This window comes from Pan paniscus, chromosome 11 (genome assembly GCF_029289425.2).
Source record: "Pan paniscus chromosome 11, NHGRI_mPanPan1-v2.0_pri, whole genome shotgun sequence".
NCBI classification, from domain to species: domain Eukaryota; kingdom Metazoa; phylum Chordata; class Mammalia; order Primates; family Hominidae; genus Pan; species Pan paniscus.
In genome coordinates this window covers 47,304,842-47,323,442 of record NC_073260.2, presented here as the reverse complement: position 1 = coordinate 47,323,442, position 18,601 = coordinate 47,304,842, and the positions used below count along the sequence as shown (strand labels likewise).

Sequence of the window (18,601 nt, the reverse complement as noted above, 5' to 3'; positions counted from 1 at the left end):
TACACTGGGCAAAAGGAACAGAGGTAAAGAGGTCTTTTGTGCAAGGCTCTTGTGTTTATCTGGCTGGTAGTTAGACTGTCTTCACTGTTTGGTGTTGCTGTAGGTGTCAGAGGCAAAATGTACTCTGGTGTCCTTGTTAGTATCTCCCCGCTTGTCTTTGAGTTTCCCTAGAGACTCCTTCTTAAAAAAGTGCTGAGACAGTCAATTCCTTCCATTATAATTCCCTTATTATACAAAAGTCCTACTGATGTGGTGGGGAGGCACTTATGTGGGAGAGGAAATGTTCTATAGTCCTGTAATTAGGTTCCAGGCACAGTGCACAGTGAGCCTATGATCCTAGGCTGTGACCTGCACATGTGCTTCTCAGTAGCCTGTGTCCCTGGTGGGACAGGAAGGCACAGGGAACTGGAGTTTGACACTTCTCTTTCCGCAGCTCAGTTAGACTCTGATAAAACCCCAATACATTAGGCTCTGGTAAAAATATTTTCTGTTAAGGATAGGTTTTTGCAAAGTAGAACTAATGTTCTGCTTTTATTTCAAAATGGTCACTTTTCCCATCGTCCTGCCAAAATCAGGAGGGGTTTTTTCTCTGATCTACACCCTGAGAATCTGGTAAGGCTACTGAAGGTAAAACTCCTGAAAGTTGGGGCACTCCTAAGACTGGACATGGAGTTTTTAACTGTCAAGCTCATCCACATTGAACCTTCAGCACTTTGTCAATTACAGTTTAGGTTTTCCTACCCCGGGATTGGCTCCAATGGCCAGCTTTTACATCTGAGCTTCCCTTCAGATTAACTGTGATTCTCTGTATCTGCCTGTCTCCAGTTTTGAGGGTAGTAATCTGCCCTGTGACCTCAATTCTCTCACAGATCTAAGAAGAGTTGTTGACTTTCAGTTTGTTCAGCTTTTTTTTCTTGTTTTGAGAATGGGAGTGATGACTTCCAAGCTTCTTATACTCCAGACTGGAAACTGGAAGTCTTTAACTGATCTTGGTTCATTTCATTTCACTCCCATAGCTTGTCTGGGGATGACTTTGGCAACAAAAGCAGCAGCCCATGCCCGTGCACCATCTGGGAGAACAGGGGGGCCCTGATGATGACTCTAGGGCCCTCCATGCCCTACTCGTCTCTCTCTTCAGGAGTGGATATCTGAGGCTCACTTTGGGGACAGGTCAGAGTAAGCCTCCCTCTGGTGTCTGAGGCTTGGATAAAAGGCATCTTGGGTGCAGTCTGTGGGTGTGGAAAGAACAGTGATTGAGCTCTCTCAAGAGAGATCTCAGTTTGAATTTCTGTTCCACTACATACTACCTATGATATCTTTAAAAAGCCACTCAACCCTGGCTGGGTGTGGTGGCTCACGCCTGTATTCCCAGCACTTTGGGAGGCTGAGGCGGGTGGATCACGAGGTCAGGAGAGCGAGACCATCCTGGCTAACATGGTGAAACCCCGTCTCTACTAAAAATATAAAAAATTAGCCGGGCATGGTGGCGGGTGCCTGTAGTCCCAGCTACTTGGGAGAGTGAGGCAGGAGAACGGTGTGAACCCAGGAGGTGGAGTTTGCGATGAGCGGAGATTGCGCCACTGCACTCCAGCCTGGGAGACAGAGCGAGACTCCATCTAAAAAAAAAAAAAAAAAAGCTACTCAATCCTAATAGGCTGCAATTTATCTTTAAAAATAAACTAAACCAGGATAAGGATACTGAGCACTTACATTGGTTTCAAGAAACAGGGAAACTAACTGTGCAGGAACTGAGATTTGTTTGATCTGTCGCGTGGACTAGGTATGTATCCCCACCCTTTGGTTTAGAGGCCTGAGAGCATCCGGGAGGACAGGAAATCACCTAACCCCTGGCATAAGGTGTATAACAGGCAGGCCCTCAGGACACAGCCAGCCTGTGGCTGCCACAAAGGAGAATAGTGGCTCTGGGGACAGTGGAGTGGCTAATACTCTAAACAGAACTGCCCAAGCTCCCCTGACCTTCTGGAGAACATGCGTGGAGCACATGCTGTCTTGGTAACTCACTGACCTCTCAGAGTCCTGAGCAGCCCTGCTCTGAGACCCCATAACTGAACTTACCACCAGGGGAGGGAACACTTTCTGTGGAGACTGCTGAGCTCTAAGGCTGGACACTAGTAGTGGACATATTACTAGGCATAGCAGTACCTCAGTGGTGGAGCTCTGGTCAGAGGCAGGGACTGCTGGAAATACCCCTACAGGAGTAGATACTGGGAAGACACTTTCTTCAGGCCTCTCAATATTATTTTGGGGTGAGAATTCCTGCATGAGTAGTAGAGGGTTTAAGCCAGTGAGGTCCTGGTGTTGACATGCATGTGAATCCATCTGTGCCCCTTGCCTGTGAGGGTACAGGAAATGTGGCCAATACCAAGACTGGGGACAATGTGCACTGAACCTTTTGGATGGCACCTTGTCCATACGGACATGTGCTAAATGGGAGCTCTCCCGTTTTCTCGTGGTCTCTGAAGGCTGGGGTTAGGCTGTGCTGAGAGGCCTCTAGGAGTCCCGCTGGCTGCACAGGGCTGTGTCCAGCAGGCTTGCAGGAAGGATGGCCCAGAACACTATTTTGAGGCTTATTGCTGGGGCACTAAATCCTGCGTCAGCTAAGTAGATAAGGTAATACCAGGCTCTACCAGCTGGAGGAGTACAGACTTCTTGGGGCAGGGTTGGCCAAGGGCCTTAGACAGGAGGGAACATGTTTATGTAGGATTGGGGGCTTTGGAGATGGGCAGTGGGTCAAGTGCCTGCAGACTTGGGGAAAGCAGGGCCTGCGGGGACAGGTGAGGAGGGGCAGGAATTGTCCCTAGGCGCAGAGCTCTGAGCATGGCTGACCTAAACCTCGGCTTTTGGCTTGGCATCAGGACCCTCCTCCATCTGCTTCTGTCAGTCTTTCCCAGACCCTCATGTTTTGAAAGCACTCTAGCTGCAGGCTGGAACCCTCTTCTCATGGCTGGGATCCTGTTCCCCAGTCCTGCTCAATCACTTTGTGCACCAGCCACTTCCCTTTTTCCGTCTCCACTGGAAGTTGAACCTCCCTCCTCCACGCCCCAGGAGCGCTATTCCTGTACTTCAGAGAAACCCTTGCTCCCTGGCACTGTGGACACCAGGTGTAGTTTCAGCTCCTCTGAAGGCCTGGGTGCTTCCTGTGGCAGGAGCAACGTTGAGTGCAGACTGACCCCACTCCCTCCCAGCTGGTGGCCTCAGCTCCCTCAGCACCCCTAGTGTCCCCCCTACCCCTGCTTTCCTCCTAGGAGCCCACAGTTGAGATACTTTCTGTGAGGTCCCAGGTTCCTGCCCTGGGAGTCAGACAATGAATCCTATGGAAAGGGCAAGCACTAAGGAGCAGGAGGGGCCTGGGAGGGCCGTGCGGGGTGGAGGAGGAGCAGATGACTCTTTTATTAGGTTTGGTTTTGTGTTGCCAAGCTTGGTTTGGGGAATGGTGTTGATAGGCAGAAAAGCCAGGATTAGGAACCATTTAGAGGGACAGTGGGCTAGGGAGAGGGAGGGTCCAGCATGGACACCTAGGCCTGAGCAGAGAGAAGGGGTCGAGAGGCTCTGCGGTCATCACAGGGTCTGCCATGGGGCCCTGAGGGTAAGTGGCAGCAGGAGCCAGGTCTGTGGCAGCACAAGGGCTGTGCAGGGCCCAGGCAGGCCAGCAGCCCTCAGAGGCTTGGGTGGAGAGCAGGTGTGAGGAGCCAGCGCGGGGTCAGAAAGAGGAGTGAGCCTCATGATTTCGTTGATCCAGTTGATGAAGTAGGTGACCCTGGTGAAGATGCTGGGGTAGGCAGGATGCCGGCAGTCCAGGCCCCAGCTGGCCAGCCCCACCAGGACCCAGGCACTGGGGAGGTAGCAGACTAGAGGCCCCCCAGAATCACCCTGAGAACAAAGAAAGAGGAGTTAGCTTTGGGGGATGAGTGTGTCTGAGACACCAGGTGGCAAGGTTGGACGTTCTGTGCCTCTGCTCTCTGAGTCAGGGTCCCGCTGCAGACCCACCAGATAGAAATCTCCAGGCATCAAGCTCCTGAGCTGACCCTCAGAGTGGACAATCATGGATCTCAATCTATCAACATGTGAACCCACCCTCTGCCCTCTACACCCAGAACAACACACTGCTTGAAGCCTAGAGGGGACAGCTGTATGTACAGGGCCTGAGAGGGGCTGGGCCTGCTAGCAAAGCACAGCCAGCTGAAACCTCTGTGCAGAGCGCAGCTCTTGTGAACCCTAAGCTGCAGCAGAACATCCCCTCTGGGCGCCCCGTCCTTTTTTGTTCATTTAGGCCTTTGGTTTTCTCTCAACTTTTTGGTTAAGTATCTTTAGAAAGTGCCCATGCCCAGGCCCTGTGGAGACAGCCCACATCACTAGGGAAGCAGGCAGGGGTCTCCAGAAAGTTGCTGGGAGTTACTGGAGTCCTGAAATGCTGTCAGGGTGGGATCATGCAGTTGAAAGCCCCCTATATCATGGGCCAAAAAGTGAGACCCAAAGAAAGGGTCTCAGCTGGGCACGGTAACTCACACCTGTAATCACAGCACTTTGGGAGGCTGAGGCAGGCGGATCACGAGGTCAAGAGATTGAGACCATCCTGGCCAACATGGTGAAGCCCCGTCTCTACTAAAAATACAAAAATTAGCTGGGCATGGTGGCGTGTACCTGTACTCCCAGCTACTCAGGAGGCCGAGGCAGGAGAATCGCTTGAACCCAGGAGGCGGAGGTTCCAGTGAGCCAAGATCATGCCACTACACTCCAGCCTGTCAACAGAGCAAGACTCCGTCAAAAAAAAGGAAGGAAGGAAGGAAGGAAGGAAGGGAGGGAGGGAGGGAAAAAAGAAAGGGTCTCATCTTCAGGGTGGTGGGAGGCAGGGCCCACAGCCGGCTCTTCCACCCACTAGTCCAGGGTGCACCTGGGGCATCCAGTGCAGGCACTGCTCTTGGGAAACACGGGGAAAAGACAAACCCCGTCCCCCATGGTGCATAGATAAATAAGCCAACTGACCCTATGGAAGCGGGAGGACATTTCGTATCCATGGATCACAACAAGCTTTCCTGACCTTACACTCAAATAGGAAACAGAACCTACCTCTGCGAGGTCCAGAAGAGAGGGCCCAGTTGGTGTAAACCAGGAGAGGATGGGGCAAGCCTTGTGGGAGGGAGTGAGGGGGCAGAGGGAGGTCTCAGAGCTGCACAGGGGCAACTTGGAGAACTGTATGCTGGAGGGTGGGGGACATGTGACCTGTTTAAACCATCAGTCTGGTGCCATGTAGAGAAAGAAGTTGCTGAGCACCAGGTAGAGAGGAGGGACCAGGGAGGAAACTACAGGAGGGAAGAAATGGTCAGATTTGGGATGGTATTTTGAAGGAGGAGCCAAAGGACTTGTGGACTCTGGCCTTTTCTTACCAACCAGGGAAAAGGTGTGGAGACAAAAGGAAGAAGGCTAAGAACTCGGCTCCGGGGTCTCCAGCACTGAGAGGCCGGAAGGGCCCAGCTCCTCTCAGGCCCTGTACATACAGCTGTCCCCTCTAGGCTTCAAGCAGTGTGTTGTCCTGGGTGTGGAAGGCAGAGGGCGGGTCCACGTGTGATAGATTCAGATCCATAATTGTCCACTCTGAGGGTCAGCTCAGGAGCTTTGATACCTGGAGATTTCTATCTGGTGGGTCTGCAGTGGGACCCTGACTCAGAAAGAGGAGGCACAGAGCATCCGACCTTGCCACCTGGTGTCTCAGACATGATCATCGCCCAAAGCTAACTCCTCTTTCTTTGTCCTCAGGGTGATTCTGGGGGGCCTATAGTCTGCTATCTCCTCAGAGGAAGCTGGTAGCAAAAAGTGGTAGAGGAGTGGCTGGCGACTGGCACCAGCAGCTGAGCGTGAGATGCTGCTGATGTGTCAAGGGAGCAGTGACTCTGGCAAGGCAGAGGCTGTGGACAAAGTGGCTTTGGTGGCATGAGAGGGACAAGGCTGGATTGGGTGATTCAGTGCAGTCAGGCCTGGGAGGAGTCTTCAGGGAAGAAAGGTGGAGAAATGGGGCAGTAGCTGGAGGAGATTGTTGCCATGCCTTGACGTGGGAAGCATGAGAGGGAGAGCAGGGGACACAGGAGTAGGGGAAAGGCCCTAGCGACCCGGTGCTCAAGGATGGGTTGGCCCAGGGTGAGCCATCGGGGCAAGGGGGAGAGACTGGGCAGATCAGGGTGGGCAGATGTGGGGCCAAGAAGAGCGAGCTTCTCATTGCTTCATCTTCTCAGTTTGATGAGAAGCAAGAGAGCACACTGAGAGGGAGGGGCCTGGGCTGGGGGAGTGGAGGCCAGAGGAGAGAGAAGGGGTGACATGGTGCGGTCACTAAAGAATACTCCCAAAGACATCCATATCCTCATCCCTGGAACCTGTGAATGTGTTATCTTACATGGCGTAGGGGACTTTGCAACTGGAGTTGAGTGGAGACTCTTGAGATGGGAGATTATTCTGGAGTATCTCAAAAGGCCCAGTGTCATCACAAAGTTTTTTATAAGGGAAGGCAGGAGGCAGAAGGGTCAGAGTCAGAGGAGGAGATATGACAACAGACACAGAGGTCACACTGATAGCTTTGAAGATGGAGAAAGAGACCATGAGCCCGGGAGTGTGGGTGGCCTCTAGAAGTTGGAAAAGGAAATTGAATCTCCTCTAGAGCCTCCAGAAAAAAACCCAGCTCTGATGACACCTTGATTTTAGACTTTTGCCCTCTAGAACTGCAAGATAATAGACATCTGTGGTCTCAGCCACCCAGTTTGTGGGGATTTGCTCCTGCAGCCCTGGCAAATTCATGCCCGGGGTCTTCTTGGGAGTGGAAAGTGCCTTCGCTGTCTCAGATCCACCCCTCAGTGCTTCCCTACTCGGAGTGCCCACCCAGCTTGTTTGAGGGCAAGAGGAGGCCTGGTCCTCTGGGCAATGGTCCCTGACTACTCCAGGCCTCAGTGATCCATGCAGATGAACCATCTGCTTGCCAACATCACGCTTGATTCTGGGCCAGTCTGGGAGAGACGGGAAGGACTCCAAGGGTCTCCTGGCCCTGACCCTTGGGAGCTCTGAGTACGCAGAGGAAGTCCCAACATTAATGTACCCCATGCAAACTAGGCTGTGGTTTGCACTACTGTGGAGACAGAGGAAGCCACGTGTAACTGGTGGGCCTGGTGGTGAATTCCACATTGGGTGAAAGGGCAGGTCCGAGATAGGCCCAGAAGAACGAGTACAACTCAGATAGAGGAAAACAGACAAGGCCAGGAACATGGAAGCCAACACTTATTAAGCACCTGCTAAATGCCAGGCATGGTGCTACATTTCTACAGGAACCTTATGAAGTGGAGGCTGTTAGCAAGCCCACTGCACGGGTGAGAAAACTTAGCTAAGGTCACAGCACATGCAAGTGACAGAGTGAAGACTGCAACCAGCTGTGTCCTGCTCGCAGTCTGAGCGCTGAGTCACCCTGCAGCTCTCTCTCTCCTCAAAGCTGTTTTTGCGTGCTCCATGCAGGGAAGAGAAGAGAGCCACAGGGTGGAGGCGGGGACCACAGCAGATGGCTCAGCAGGAGATGAATCCAGATGGAATCTCACAGACAGGCAGTGGTGGCTGAAAGGCTCAGGAGATGTCCACCTCAGTGGTGTCCTTGGCCTGGGCAAGGAACTAGAGGAGGGGCATGGCTGAGGGCACTGTGGAATGTCCAGCAGGCAGGCAAAGTGTGCTGGCCCTGAGGCTCCAGGGGCATGACCTTTGCAAGAGAGGCTGGTGGAGAACAAGGCTGGAAGGGAGCTGGACTAAGGACTTGTTGGCTGAGCCCTACCAGGGCTGGGCATTGGGCAGGCTCCCTGCTCCCCCTGGGGTACAGATGACTCTGTGAGGAGAAGGGGCCAGGCCACAGCCAGAAAGGAGGAACAATGAAGTATGTGGACGTGGACAGGAAACCAAGAAGCCTGGGGCTGGCTCCCGCTGGGCAGGCAGGTGGGCTGAGCTCCCTCCCACTACTCAGTTAGCTTGCTGGGCAATATTGAAAACAGTGCTGCCAATGAGCCCTTCCCACGGGCCAGGGGGTCTCAGGGCTCAGACTAGGGGGAAGGAAAGACCTGGTTCTAGTTTTCAATCTATCATTTTGCTAGCATTGTGGTCTTTGCCAAACATATCCATTTCCAAGGGCTTGCCATAACACACTGCCACCACCTTGGTGGCTTAAAAGCAACAGAAATGTATTCTCTCACAGTTCTAGAGGCCACAAATCTGAAATCAGCGTGCTTCCAGGGACACACTACCTCCAAAGGCTCTAGAGGAAGACCCTCCCTTGGCTGTTCCAGCTTCTGGCGGCACAGGCATTCCTTGGCTTGTGGCGGCATCCCTCCCCTCTCCATGTCTTTCTGCACATGGCCATCTTCTCCATGTGTGTCTCTATGGCCTCTCCCCCTCTTTTAAGGACACCAGTCATTGAATTTAGGGTCCACCCTAAATCTAGGATGGATTCATCTTGAGATTCTTAACTAATTACATCTGTAAAGATCCTACTTCCGAATAAGGTCACACTCTGAGGTTCCAAGTGGACGCCATCCTTCCAACCACCTCATGGAGGAGGCCTTGCAATCCTCACGCAGCTGATAAGGACCCAGGCTCAGGAGGTGAAGAGAACATCCCAGGTCACAGGGCAGGCACATGTGGTGGAGCAATGTCTCTCATTCCAGGGTCCCAGCACTTTCCTCTCTGCCCTACAGTGGTGTCTATGCAAAAGCTCGGCCCACAGATGTCAGCTTAAGAGGCTACTACCTGTGGGAGAGGTTGTGGAGGCAGGGTTGGCCTTGGAGTCACAACACCTGGGCCCAGGTTGTACTGCCTCACTTAGGCTAGCCACTTTTCCTCTCTGGGCCTCAATTTCCCCACCTATAAGATGGAACATTACAGAAGGTTGAAAAGGATTTTCACACCATGTATCTTACTGTGAACTTATGTCCGGAATACATAAAGAGCTCCTACAAGAAAAAGACAGACAACCCAACAGAAAAATGAGAGGAGAAAAAGAACTTGAAGGGAAACTTCACAAAGATATCCAATAATAATAAACATACAAAAAATTTTAAGCCAAAAACTACACACTCACCAAAATGGCCAAAATCAGAAAAGATGGAAAGGAATAAAAGTTGGTGAGAAAAGAAGCTCTCATCCTCTGCTAGAGGGAAGGCCGTTTGCTATCCTCTGCCAAAGCTGAACACACAGACACATCTTTTTATCTAGCAATTCTACTCATAGGATTCTATGCAATAAAATATATTCATCTGTGCCCCAAAGACAAATACAAACATGTACATAGCACAGCTACTCATAATACCTCCAACTTGGAACCTACTCAAATACTTATCCAATGTAGAATTCAACTCACACAATAGCGCGCTGTCGAGCAATGAGAAGGACACACCATAACAACGTGTAATAGTATGGACCAATCTCAGAAATACACTGTTAGGACACAAGAGAGTGCTGACTGTAAATTCCACTTACAGGAATTTCAGAATCTACGGTGTTAAAAGTGAAGGTGTTTGTTACCCTTGGGCGTTAGTGATAAGAAGGAGGCACATGGGTGCTTCTCGGGTGCTGGTAACATGTTGTATCAGTGTGGGAAAGTTCACCAAACTATATACTTATTAATTATGTACTCTTGTGTATATATATTATGCTTTAATAAAAAGTTTAAAATATATTAAAAAATGCTGTTTGAAGATCCTTCCAGCAGATGTTCCTGCTGAGATGCTCTGGGGAAGGGGCTAGTCTAGGGGAGACTTCTGAGGGATGGAGCCCAGGGAGGACACTCAGAGGAGAGGAAACAGGAATTCCAAGGGACGCCACAAAGAAAGCAGAGGCAACACAGAGACCCGTCCCAAGGGAAACTGAGGCCAAGAGAATATGCAAAGGAAGAGAGGAAATGACCGTACTCACTTTGCAGATGGACTTTCCTGTCGAGAAGTCCCCCCGACACAGCATCACCTCGTGCAAAGCTTAGGTCTCGCCTTTGCCAGTTCTTTGCCCATATAAGGTATTACAGAGTGTGTTCTCAATGAGGCCCACCTTGCCCTCCTGGAGATAGAAGGGTGGTGACAGTTGCACTGAATAGATAAGGGGGAGATCAATGACATGTCCTGTAGGTTAACTAAGAAAGTTCAGGCTACTCTGAGCCCCTACTCTGCCTGACTGCTAACCACAACCCCCCAAACATAGGTTTTCTCAGAACTGCTGAGCTTTAACTGCTGCTTCACTCTACTACCCATCCTTGATAAGCTTCTCTTCTTTTTCTCAAACCTTTGCACATAGTCATCCTATTCCCTCTACCTCTCTCATAGCAATAGATCACACCTCTCTTATTCTACAAGAGGCAAATCCCACCAACACATGACTCATTTATTGGAACTTAGCAACTATTCACTGACCAACTTACTCTTTCATGAACCATCCCATCCATTCTCCCTCCATCTATCACTAACCTTTCTTCTCCACCCATCATCCCATCCACTCACTCACCCATTCCTCCATCTACCTATCTTCCCACACCTACCCATTCATCCACTCACTTTCCAGATATTTGCCCATCCATCCATCCTTGCAGCCATCTCTCCATCGAGCCCTCCATCACTCACCCACCTATCCTCCTCTCCACCTACTGACACATCCACCCACTGACACATCCACCCACTCCATCTGTCCACCCCTCACCAATCCTTCTATCTACACATCTATCCAAACATCCATCTACCAACTCAAATATCATCCATCAATCCATCCATCCATCCACTCATCCATCCACTTATCCTTCCATCCATGCAGTCACCCATCATTCTAGCCATCCATTATCCATCCATTTATCCATTCATCCATCCATCCATCCATCCATCCATTCACTAACACAATCACTGATCTATTCGCTCATCTATTCAGCTATCCTGGTGCTGTCTTTTACATGTTAATGATATAGATAATTTTTAGTAGAAAGTGACAGATTATATGAAATAATAAATTAAAAAATATTTTAGATTAAGTGATATGAAGAAAATAAAACAGGAAGATGTGATAGAGGGGGTTGCCTATTTTAGCTCACATGATTAAGTAAAACCAAGAAAAAAAACTGAATAGTAAATGTAAAGAAGTGACTCCTGCAAAGATGAGAATGACAAGCAAGCTAAGAAAGAAAAAAAAACAGCAGCTAAAGGCCCCGAGATAGAAATAGCCTTGAGATGTTCAAAGAGTACCCAGGAGGCCCAAGAGGATGGGGTGGGGTATGTGAAGGCTGCAGTAAAAGATGGGGTATGTAATGGCTGCAGTGAAATATGAAGAATGGAAAGGGTGCACTGGAAGGTGGGATATGTCATGACTGGAGCAGGAGATGGGGGATGTGAAGGCTGCAGTGGGAGATGGTGGATGTGAAGGGTGCGGTGGGAGGTGGGGGATGTGAAGGGTGCTGTGGGAGATGGGGGATGTGAAGGGTGCGGTGGGAGGTGGGTGATGTGAAGGGTGCGGTGGGAGGTGGGGGATGTGAAGGGTGCTGTGGGAGATGGGGGATGTGAAGGGTGCGGTGGGAGATGGGGGATGTGAAGGGTGCTGTGGGAGGTGGGGGATGTGAAGGGTGCAGTGGGAGGTGGGAGATGTGAAGGGTGCAGTGGGAGGTGGGAGATGTGAAGGGTGCGGTGGGAGATGGGGGATGTGAAGGGTGCTGTGGGAGATGGGGGATGTGAAGGGTGCGGTGGGAGGTGGGGGATGTGAAGGGTGCTGTGGGAGATGGGGGATGTGAAGGGTGCGGTGGGAGATGGGTGATGTGAAGGGTGCGGTGGGAGGTGGGGGATGTGAAGGGTGCGGTGGGAGATGGGGGATGTGAAGGGTGTGGTGGGAGGTGGGGGATGTGAAGGGTGTGGTGGGAGGTGGGGGATGTGAAGGGTGCTGTGGGAGATGGGGGATGTGAAGGGTGCGGTGGGAGATGGGTGATGTGAAGGGTGCGGTGGGAGGTGGGGGATGTGAAGGGTGCGGTGGGAGATGGGGGATGTGAAGGGTGTGGTGGGAGGTGGGGGATGTGAAGGGTGTGGTGGGAGGTGGGGGATGTGAAGGGTGTGGTGGGAGGTGGGGGATGGGAAGGGCGCAGTGGGAGGTGGGGGATGGGAAGGGTGCTGGAATTGCAGGCATGAGCCACCGCGCCTGGCCATGTGTCTGGATTTCATTTTGCACAAATGAGAAGTTACTGTAGAATATTGAACCGGGAAGTGACATGACTAATATTTAAAGTAACACTCTGACACCCACATGGAGCCTACAGTGGGGGCACAGAAGAATGGAAGCTGGGTGACCAGTTCCGAAGCTACAGGCAAGAAATGCTGGTCTATCAGTGTCATGCAGCACGGTGGTACCAGCCCAGGAGCACCGGTTGGGATATTAAAACAAGTATATGTTGCCTCTACCCTCAAGGTATAACCAGATGTATGTGTGAATGCTGGGGACAAGCCAGCAGATGATCAGGGAGAATCCCCTCCATCTGGCAGTCAAAGGCCATGGATGCTAGCAGAGCCCCACTCAGTGAAGACATATTCTATCAAAAATACGTACAGCACCTCTGTTGAGAAATGCTAACCCTACACATAATTAAATATATGTTCTTCCTTTTTCCCTTAACATCATACCATAAGCATTTCCCTAAACTGTAAACACTCCTTTCTTCAATAAACACTCTTGTGTATAAATCTTTGCTTACATTTCTTTCCTACTCATCTAACAATGAAAACACACACAACTCTCTCCTCTGTTATTCAGTCACGTAACAAGACTGTGAAGTAGATGAATGACCCATGTTAGGATAAGAGCAACGTGAGGTTCAGAGAAGGTCAACAGTTCTACGTCGCAATCATTCTAACTGGATCATGCAGCCTCAGACTGCAGAGCCACCATGTGTTTTCTCTCCACTCTTCCCAAGCACCTTCCCAAGCAAGGGACGATCCAAGTGTTTGGTGGTGACCTAGAATGGGCCAGCCCCCAAGCATGTCTTTGGAGTTCAGTCGAGTCATCTTAGTCCCATGGCTGACTAAAACCTTAAAATGGTGGCTCACGCCTGTCATCTCAGCACTTTGGGAGGCCAGGGCAGGCAGATCACCTGAGGTCAGGAGTTCAAGACCAGCCTGACCTACATGGAGAAACCCTGTCTCTACTAAAAATACAAAATTAGCCGGGCATGGTGGTGCATGCCTGTAATGCCAGCTACTTGAGAGGCTAAGGCAGGAGAATTGCTTGAACCTGGGAGGCAGAGGTTGCAGTGAGCCGAGATCATGCCACTGTACTCTAGCCTAGGTGACAGAGTGAGACTCTGTCTCAAAAAATAAATAAGTAAGTAAATAAATAAATAAATAAATAAAACATTAAAATGAAGAACCATGAAGACTCAAAGAACCCAGATTCTGGATTCTCAAAAGTTAAAGATTCCCAGACTTTCAGAGCCTGGGACTCAGGGGACTCTAAAGCTATGGGATCACACACTTTCAGAAGTAGAAAGGCCCCAGCGTGGTGGTCCTCACCTTACTGGTCATGGAAATGAGGCACAGAGGGCCAAGTCCAGTGGCTTCCTCTTTGCCTGGCAAAGCCATCCTTCCTTCTTCCCCTCTGCCTCCCTCTCCTTCCCCTCCCTCATCCTCCCGCCTCTCCCACACCCCTCTTACGGTCTTCGGTGAGCATTCCCCAGCCGGTTATCCAACAGGACACGTTACTGGGCAGCTGCATGTCCCGGGATGGGAGGCAGACAGGGACAATGTAGGAAGTGAAGTTCATAGGCAGGTGCAGCTGCAACATGGCAATGTCACTCCCAAAGGGGTGGAGCTTCTCAAAGTCTGGATGGGTGATGATCCGGTGCACAGACATCTTCTGGGTGTGCTGGGTTTGATGATACAGTTGGGTGTTTCCCAACAGAACCTGATAGTTCTTCGGGGCCTGGGATTTGCTGGAGGAGGAAGGGCCCATTTTTACCATTCTCTGGGAGTGCGGGGCAGCACTCTCTTTTTACATCCACTTGTAACTGCCCACACACCTCTGGGTCCTTCTCCCCTGACATGATTCTAGGCAGCTTTGTATCCGCCTTTCTGACAGTCAGGAGCTCTTTTTTTTTTTTTTGAGGCTAATGGCTATTCTACTCACAACCTCAGGACATATGGCTTCCCCAGCACACCCTTGAATCAGAGGAGCAGAGAATCCTAGTGCCAGGAAAGTCCTTGACAGAGTCATCAAATCCAGCCCTTTTATTTTACACAAGAGGAGCTCTGGCTTAATTCTGGCTCTAGCCTGATCCTTCCGAAGGCTACCTATGACCTGCTTCCTGGCCTAACCACCTTTCCTGCTCTCCCCAAGGGTGTCTTCCCCACTGTTGTAAGCACTCATAAAGGATTTGTTCAATGCCCAGATGAGTGCATGAAACTGATGCTCTTCTTGTTCCTGAACACAAGTAATGAAACTTCTGACCTTTGTGACTTTGTTCACATGGGTCAGCTGCCAGGAAACCCCTCGCCACACTCCCCATACCAAAGCCTCCCCTCTGGCAAGCCCCTGCAGCTCCTCATCCTCCCTCAAGACTACAGCATCTCTCTGGATGACCCTGCCTCGGGTCAGCTCTTCTCACTCACTCTGGGCTTTTTCTCCTGCATCCTGCTTGTTGGAGCTTGTGCCTCGCCTTCCCATAGAGACACCTTCACTTGGGGTCTTGCCACACTCTGTGCCATAGAGGGTCTTGGGTGGTGTGACACCCAGGAGATGCTCACAGTGCCCAATAGTTGGAGTCTCAAAGCCACTAGGTGCCCAAGCTGACTCCATACCTGGACTGTGATGCCTTCCTCTCCCTCTGGGTCCCTCCATGACTGTTCAGAAGCTGGGCACTGAGTCAGGCTCAGGAGGGCCAGAGGAGTAGCACCCCTGACTGTCCATGTCATTCTCCAGGGTCAGGGGGCCCCACTCTTCCCACCAATACATGCAGCCTGGCACAGCTCCTTCCAGGCATACAGTTTTACAGAAAAAAAGCATCGCCTGGCTGCTGGCTACCTGCAGAGTCCCCAGTCCCTGCCTGGAGTCTGACTCACAGGAGCATGGTGCACACTGAAGAGAAGCCCTGCAGGTGGCCAGCACAGACACTGCCAATGCTCTCACGCATGTCTGGGTTGAGCAGACAGACACAGGGGCCAGGGAACTCCCTGCCAGAGCTGAGGATGAAGGATGAGGAGGTTCTGGGCAGATGGAGGGACAGTGGGTGGAGAGTGGGGAGGACAGTCCTGGTGGAGGGGACTACGGGTCAAAGGCAGGCACTGCATCAGTTTGGTGGCAGCAGACTTCCCCAGAGCAAAGCCCAGAGGAGAAAGACATAACCCCCCCAGCCCCCTAACCCTCGTCCCTTGCATCTTCCTCCCCATCAGCCCCTCTGCTGGGGCCCAGGGAGGGAGGACTCACTTGAGAAAGCAGTGGGCAGTTGACACCAGCCAGCGGGAGTCGATGAGGACAGCTCCACAGAGGTGCGAGCCCCAGTAGAGCAGGCTGGCCTGCCATGGCCACTGGCCAGCTGCTGCGTCCCGGCCACCATAGATCTTCCCCACCACCTTAGGCTTCCCACACACTGTGGAGACACCCCGGTCCACCTGTTAGAGACACTAGTGGTGCCCATGAATGCCACCCCAGTGAGGCCTCTGCTCTCTTCACAGATGGGAAAACCAAGGCCAAAGAATAGGTGACCTGGCCAAAATGACTGAGGGCTACTCCAGCATCTGCCTTCTATGGCCACTAGCAGGACCAGATGACAGAATACAATTGAGCAGGCTCTGTGGGAATGAGGGACCAGGGGTCTGGCAGGCAGGGCAAGGCTGACCCAGGGTGGCCACAGCAGCTCATCCGGACCTGCCAAGGACTGGTGGACTGGAATCCAGCCCTGGGACTTTATTTCCCTCCATCAGAACACCTGTATGCCTACTTTGCAGATCAAAGGACTGAAGGTCTCGGGGGTGTCCAAGTGGCTGTGCCCACCCCCGCACCTCACTCCAGTATCCCAGGGAGAGAGATTCTCAGGCAGGAGTCTGTTGTGCTGTGTGACTTGGGGAAACTTGCTCCCTCTCTCTGATTCCTGATCTTCTATTTTTAGAAGGTGAGGGGGTGGGGCTGATGTGGACAGCCTTGGTTCTGAGACTCACAGCTGGGAGGGGGAGCTGCGGGCCTGGACCCCTGAGGGGCAGTGTCCTGATCCCTGGCCTACGCTTCCAGGCCTCAACAAGGGGACATGAGACCCCAGGGCCCACCCCACTCCCAGGGCCCAGCAACAGTCCCGGTGCTGTCTCCCTCCACCCGGCTCCGGCACCAGGCACCAGGCCCTGGCACCCCGTCCAGTTTCGTGGGCTCCACACCCAGTCCTGGGACCAAGAGCGGGAAGCCTGACCCACCTTGCTTGATGTCGTCTCTGGAGCCACCTGGTTGGGAGGGGAGGAGAGAGAGACAACGGATTCGGGTGACTTCCGGCCCTGGCACCAGGCCCAGAGCCCCGGCCTTCTCCCCACCGCCTCTAGCCTGCAGTTCCCCCATCTCTGCGCAGACGCCTGCCTCTCCCGGACACTCCTTACCTCATCCGGTCTTGCCGAGCCCTCGACCCCCTGCCCCCGTGGCCCAGTGGCCCCCTCAAATGCCCCTTACCCCCTGCCCTCTGCCTCCAAGGCCGGCTCGGCCCCACACCCTCTGCTTCAAATGGACCTTGGGCTCTGGCTGCGGGCTCCCGGCCCTGCTGCGCCCCCAAGCTCTCTCTGGCCTCCCCCGGAGCCTGTGAGGGGCTGGCGGCGCGGGACTGTGGGGCAGGGGCGGCCTCTGGGCTCAGGAGCAGCAGCGGCAGCAGAGACCAGAGCAGGGGCCCCGGCTGGGCTCTGGTCCGCGTTGACCCCACACCCATCGCCTGACGCGAGGACAGAAGGAAGGGGAACTGGAGCTGACCCTGACCCGCGAAACAGGCAGTGACTCCTGGCCCTGACTCCTGGGAAACAGGTCCTGACCTCGCCCTGACCCCAGACCCAGACAGGCGCTGAACCCGTCCCTAACCCCCTCCCAAGACAGCCCCTGACCCCACCCTGACCCTCCCCATGTCCGACCCCTGAGACCCAGGAAGCAGTCTTTTGCCAAAGAATTCCTTAGGCAGCGGCAGGTTCCAGAACAAAGGAGAGGGTGAAAGCTGCGGGGAGCCTGTCGATCCTTCTCTCCACTACAGAGCCAGGTGTCTGGGAGGACCCATGGTGCCCTGCCTAGCCCACCGAATGAGGCAGGGACAGAAGGCGCTATGGCTGTAGGTTGCCGTCACTGGGCCAGTGTAGCCATCACCTGGCCCGGCTGTGAGGCCTCATAGGCAGCTGTCCATCTACAGTGTCTGGCAGGTTTTTGCTGGTCAGCAGCTGAGCTAGTGCCAAGAAGGCCTCTTTCTCCTTGGGGAACATCAGCAGGACAACAGCGACCTGGCTCACACCCTGGCAGTAGCCCATGTCCTGCAAGAGTCAAAGTCACTGCGCTAGAACCTCACCTGGCAGGGCAGAGGTCACCTGGGAGGATAGACCTCACCTGAGAGATCTGAGGTCACCTGGGAGGCCTAAGGTCACCTGAGAGGCCCCCATCTCAGGCCTTGCAGGATTTGACACTAGGCACCCTTCTCCTGACAGAATAAGCCCAAAGCACACAAAATAAAGCCTGCTGCCTAGAAAAGAGACAAAAGAATGTTGTGTTTGTTTTGTGCTAATGCTGTTTAATTTTGTAGCAAACCCTGACAATGCAACCGAGGCCCTTTTAAGATTGTCTGCCAAGTAAGTAGTGAGATCTTCAGGGCACCTCAGTTTCTACATTATTAGGGTAAAATCTACATACAATGAAATGTAAGTATCCCATGTATACGTTTGATGAGTTTTTATTTCCATCCTGGTTGATTTTTTTAGTTTGCACACACGAAAGTTCAGTCTCAGGGCTGTGCAGTTCCATGGATCTGAGCCAATGTGTAGAGTCTCCCATCCACCACTCCAGCAACAAAAGGAGCAGTTCCTACATCTGCAAGGTCTCCCATGCATCCCCTTTGGAGCCAACCTCTCCCCACTCCATCAGCTCCTGGCAACCACTGATCTGTTCTCCATCCCTATGGTTCAGCATTGTCCAAAATGCTCTATGAATGGAATCATATCACGTGTGCCTTTTGCGTCTGGCTTCTTTCACTTAGCAAAATGCATCTAAAATTCATCCATGTGGCTGGGTGCAGTGGCTCACGCCTGTAATCCCAGCACTTTGGGAGGTCGAGGTGGGTGTATCACCTGAGGTCAGGAGTTCAAGACCAGCCTGACCAACACAGGGAAACCCCGTCTCGACTAAAAACACAAAAATTAGCTGGGCTTGGTGGCACATGCCTGTCATCCCAGCTACTCAGGAGGCTGAGGCAGGAGAATCAACTGAACCCGGGAGGAAGAGGTTGCAGTGAGCTGAGATCGCACCATTGCACTCCAGCATGGGCAACAGAGCAAGACTCCATCTCAAAAAGAAGATTCATTCATGTTACTGCATGATCAATAGCTTGTTCTTTTTATCACTAAAT

The 18,601-nt window shown here is 52.3% G+C and overlaps 1 protein-coding gene across 1 annotated transcript; it reads right to left on the bottom strand.

The window, feature by feature from the left end:
* Positions 1-3,579: 3,579 nt before the first annotated feature.
* On the bottom strand, positions 3,580-17,513 carry PRSS47P (Putative serine protease 47). Its single transcript, XM_055117332.1, has 6 exons — positions 17,356-17,513; positions 16,437-16,467; positions 15,460-15,644; positions 13,683-13,969; positions 4,009-4,163; positions 3,580-3,891 (listed from the first exon to the last, which is right to left on the bottom strand). Exons 1-6 carry the CDS (start codon positions 17,511-17,513, stop codon positions 3,580-3,582), a joined length of 1,128 nt encoding a protein of 375 aa, XP_054973307.1.
* Positions 17,514-18,601: the final 1,088 nt, after the last annotated feature.

What these genes read in the sequence shown, in the direction of transcription:
- PRSS47P (XM_055117332.1), bottom strand. Translation starts at nt 17,513, where the DNA reads ATGGGCTACTGCCAGGGTGTGAGCCAGGTCGCTGTTGTCCTGCTGATG. An exon ending in CAGAGACGACATCAAGCAAG is followed by an intron (nt 15,645 to 16,436) that starts GTGGGTCAGGCT and finishes TGTCTCTAACAG; the next exon opens with GTGGACCGGGGTGTCTCCAC. An exon ending in CACCGAAGACCGTAAGAGGG is followed by an intron (nt 4,164 to 13,682) that starts GTGTGGGAGAGG and finishes AGCCCCTCTCAG; the next exon opens with GCCCTGTACATACAGCTGTC.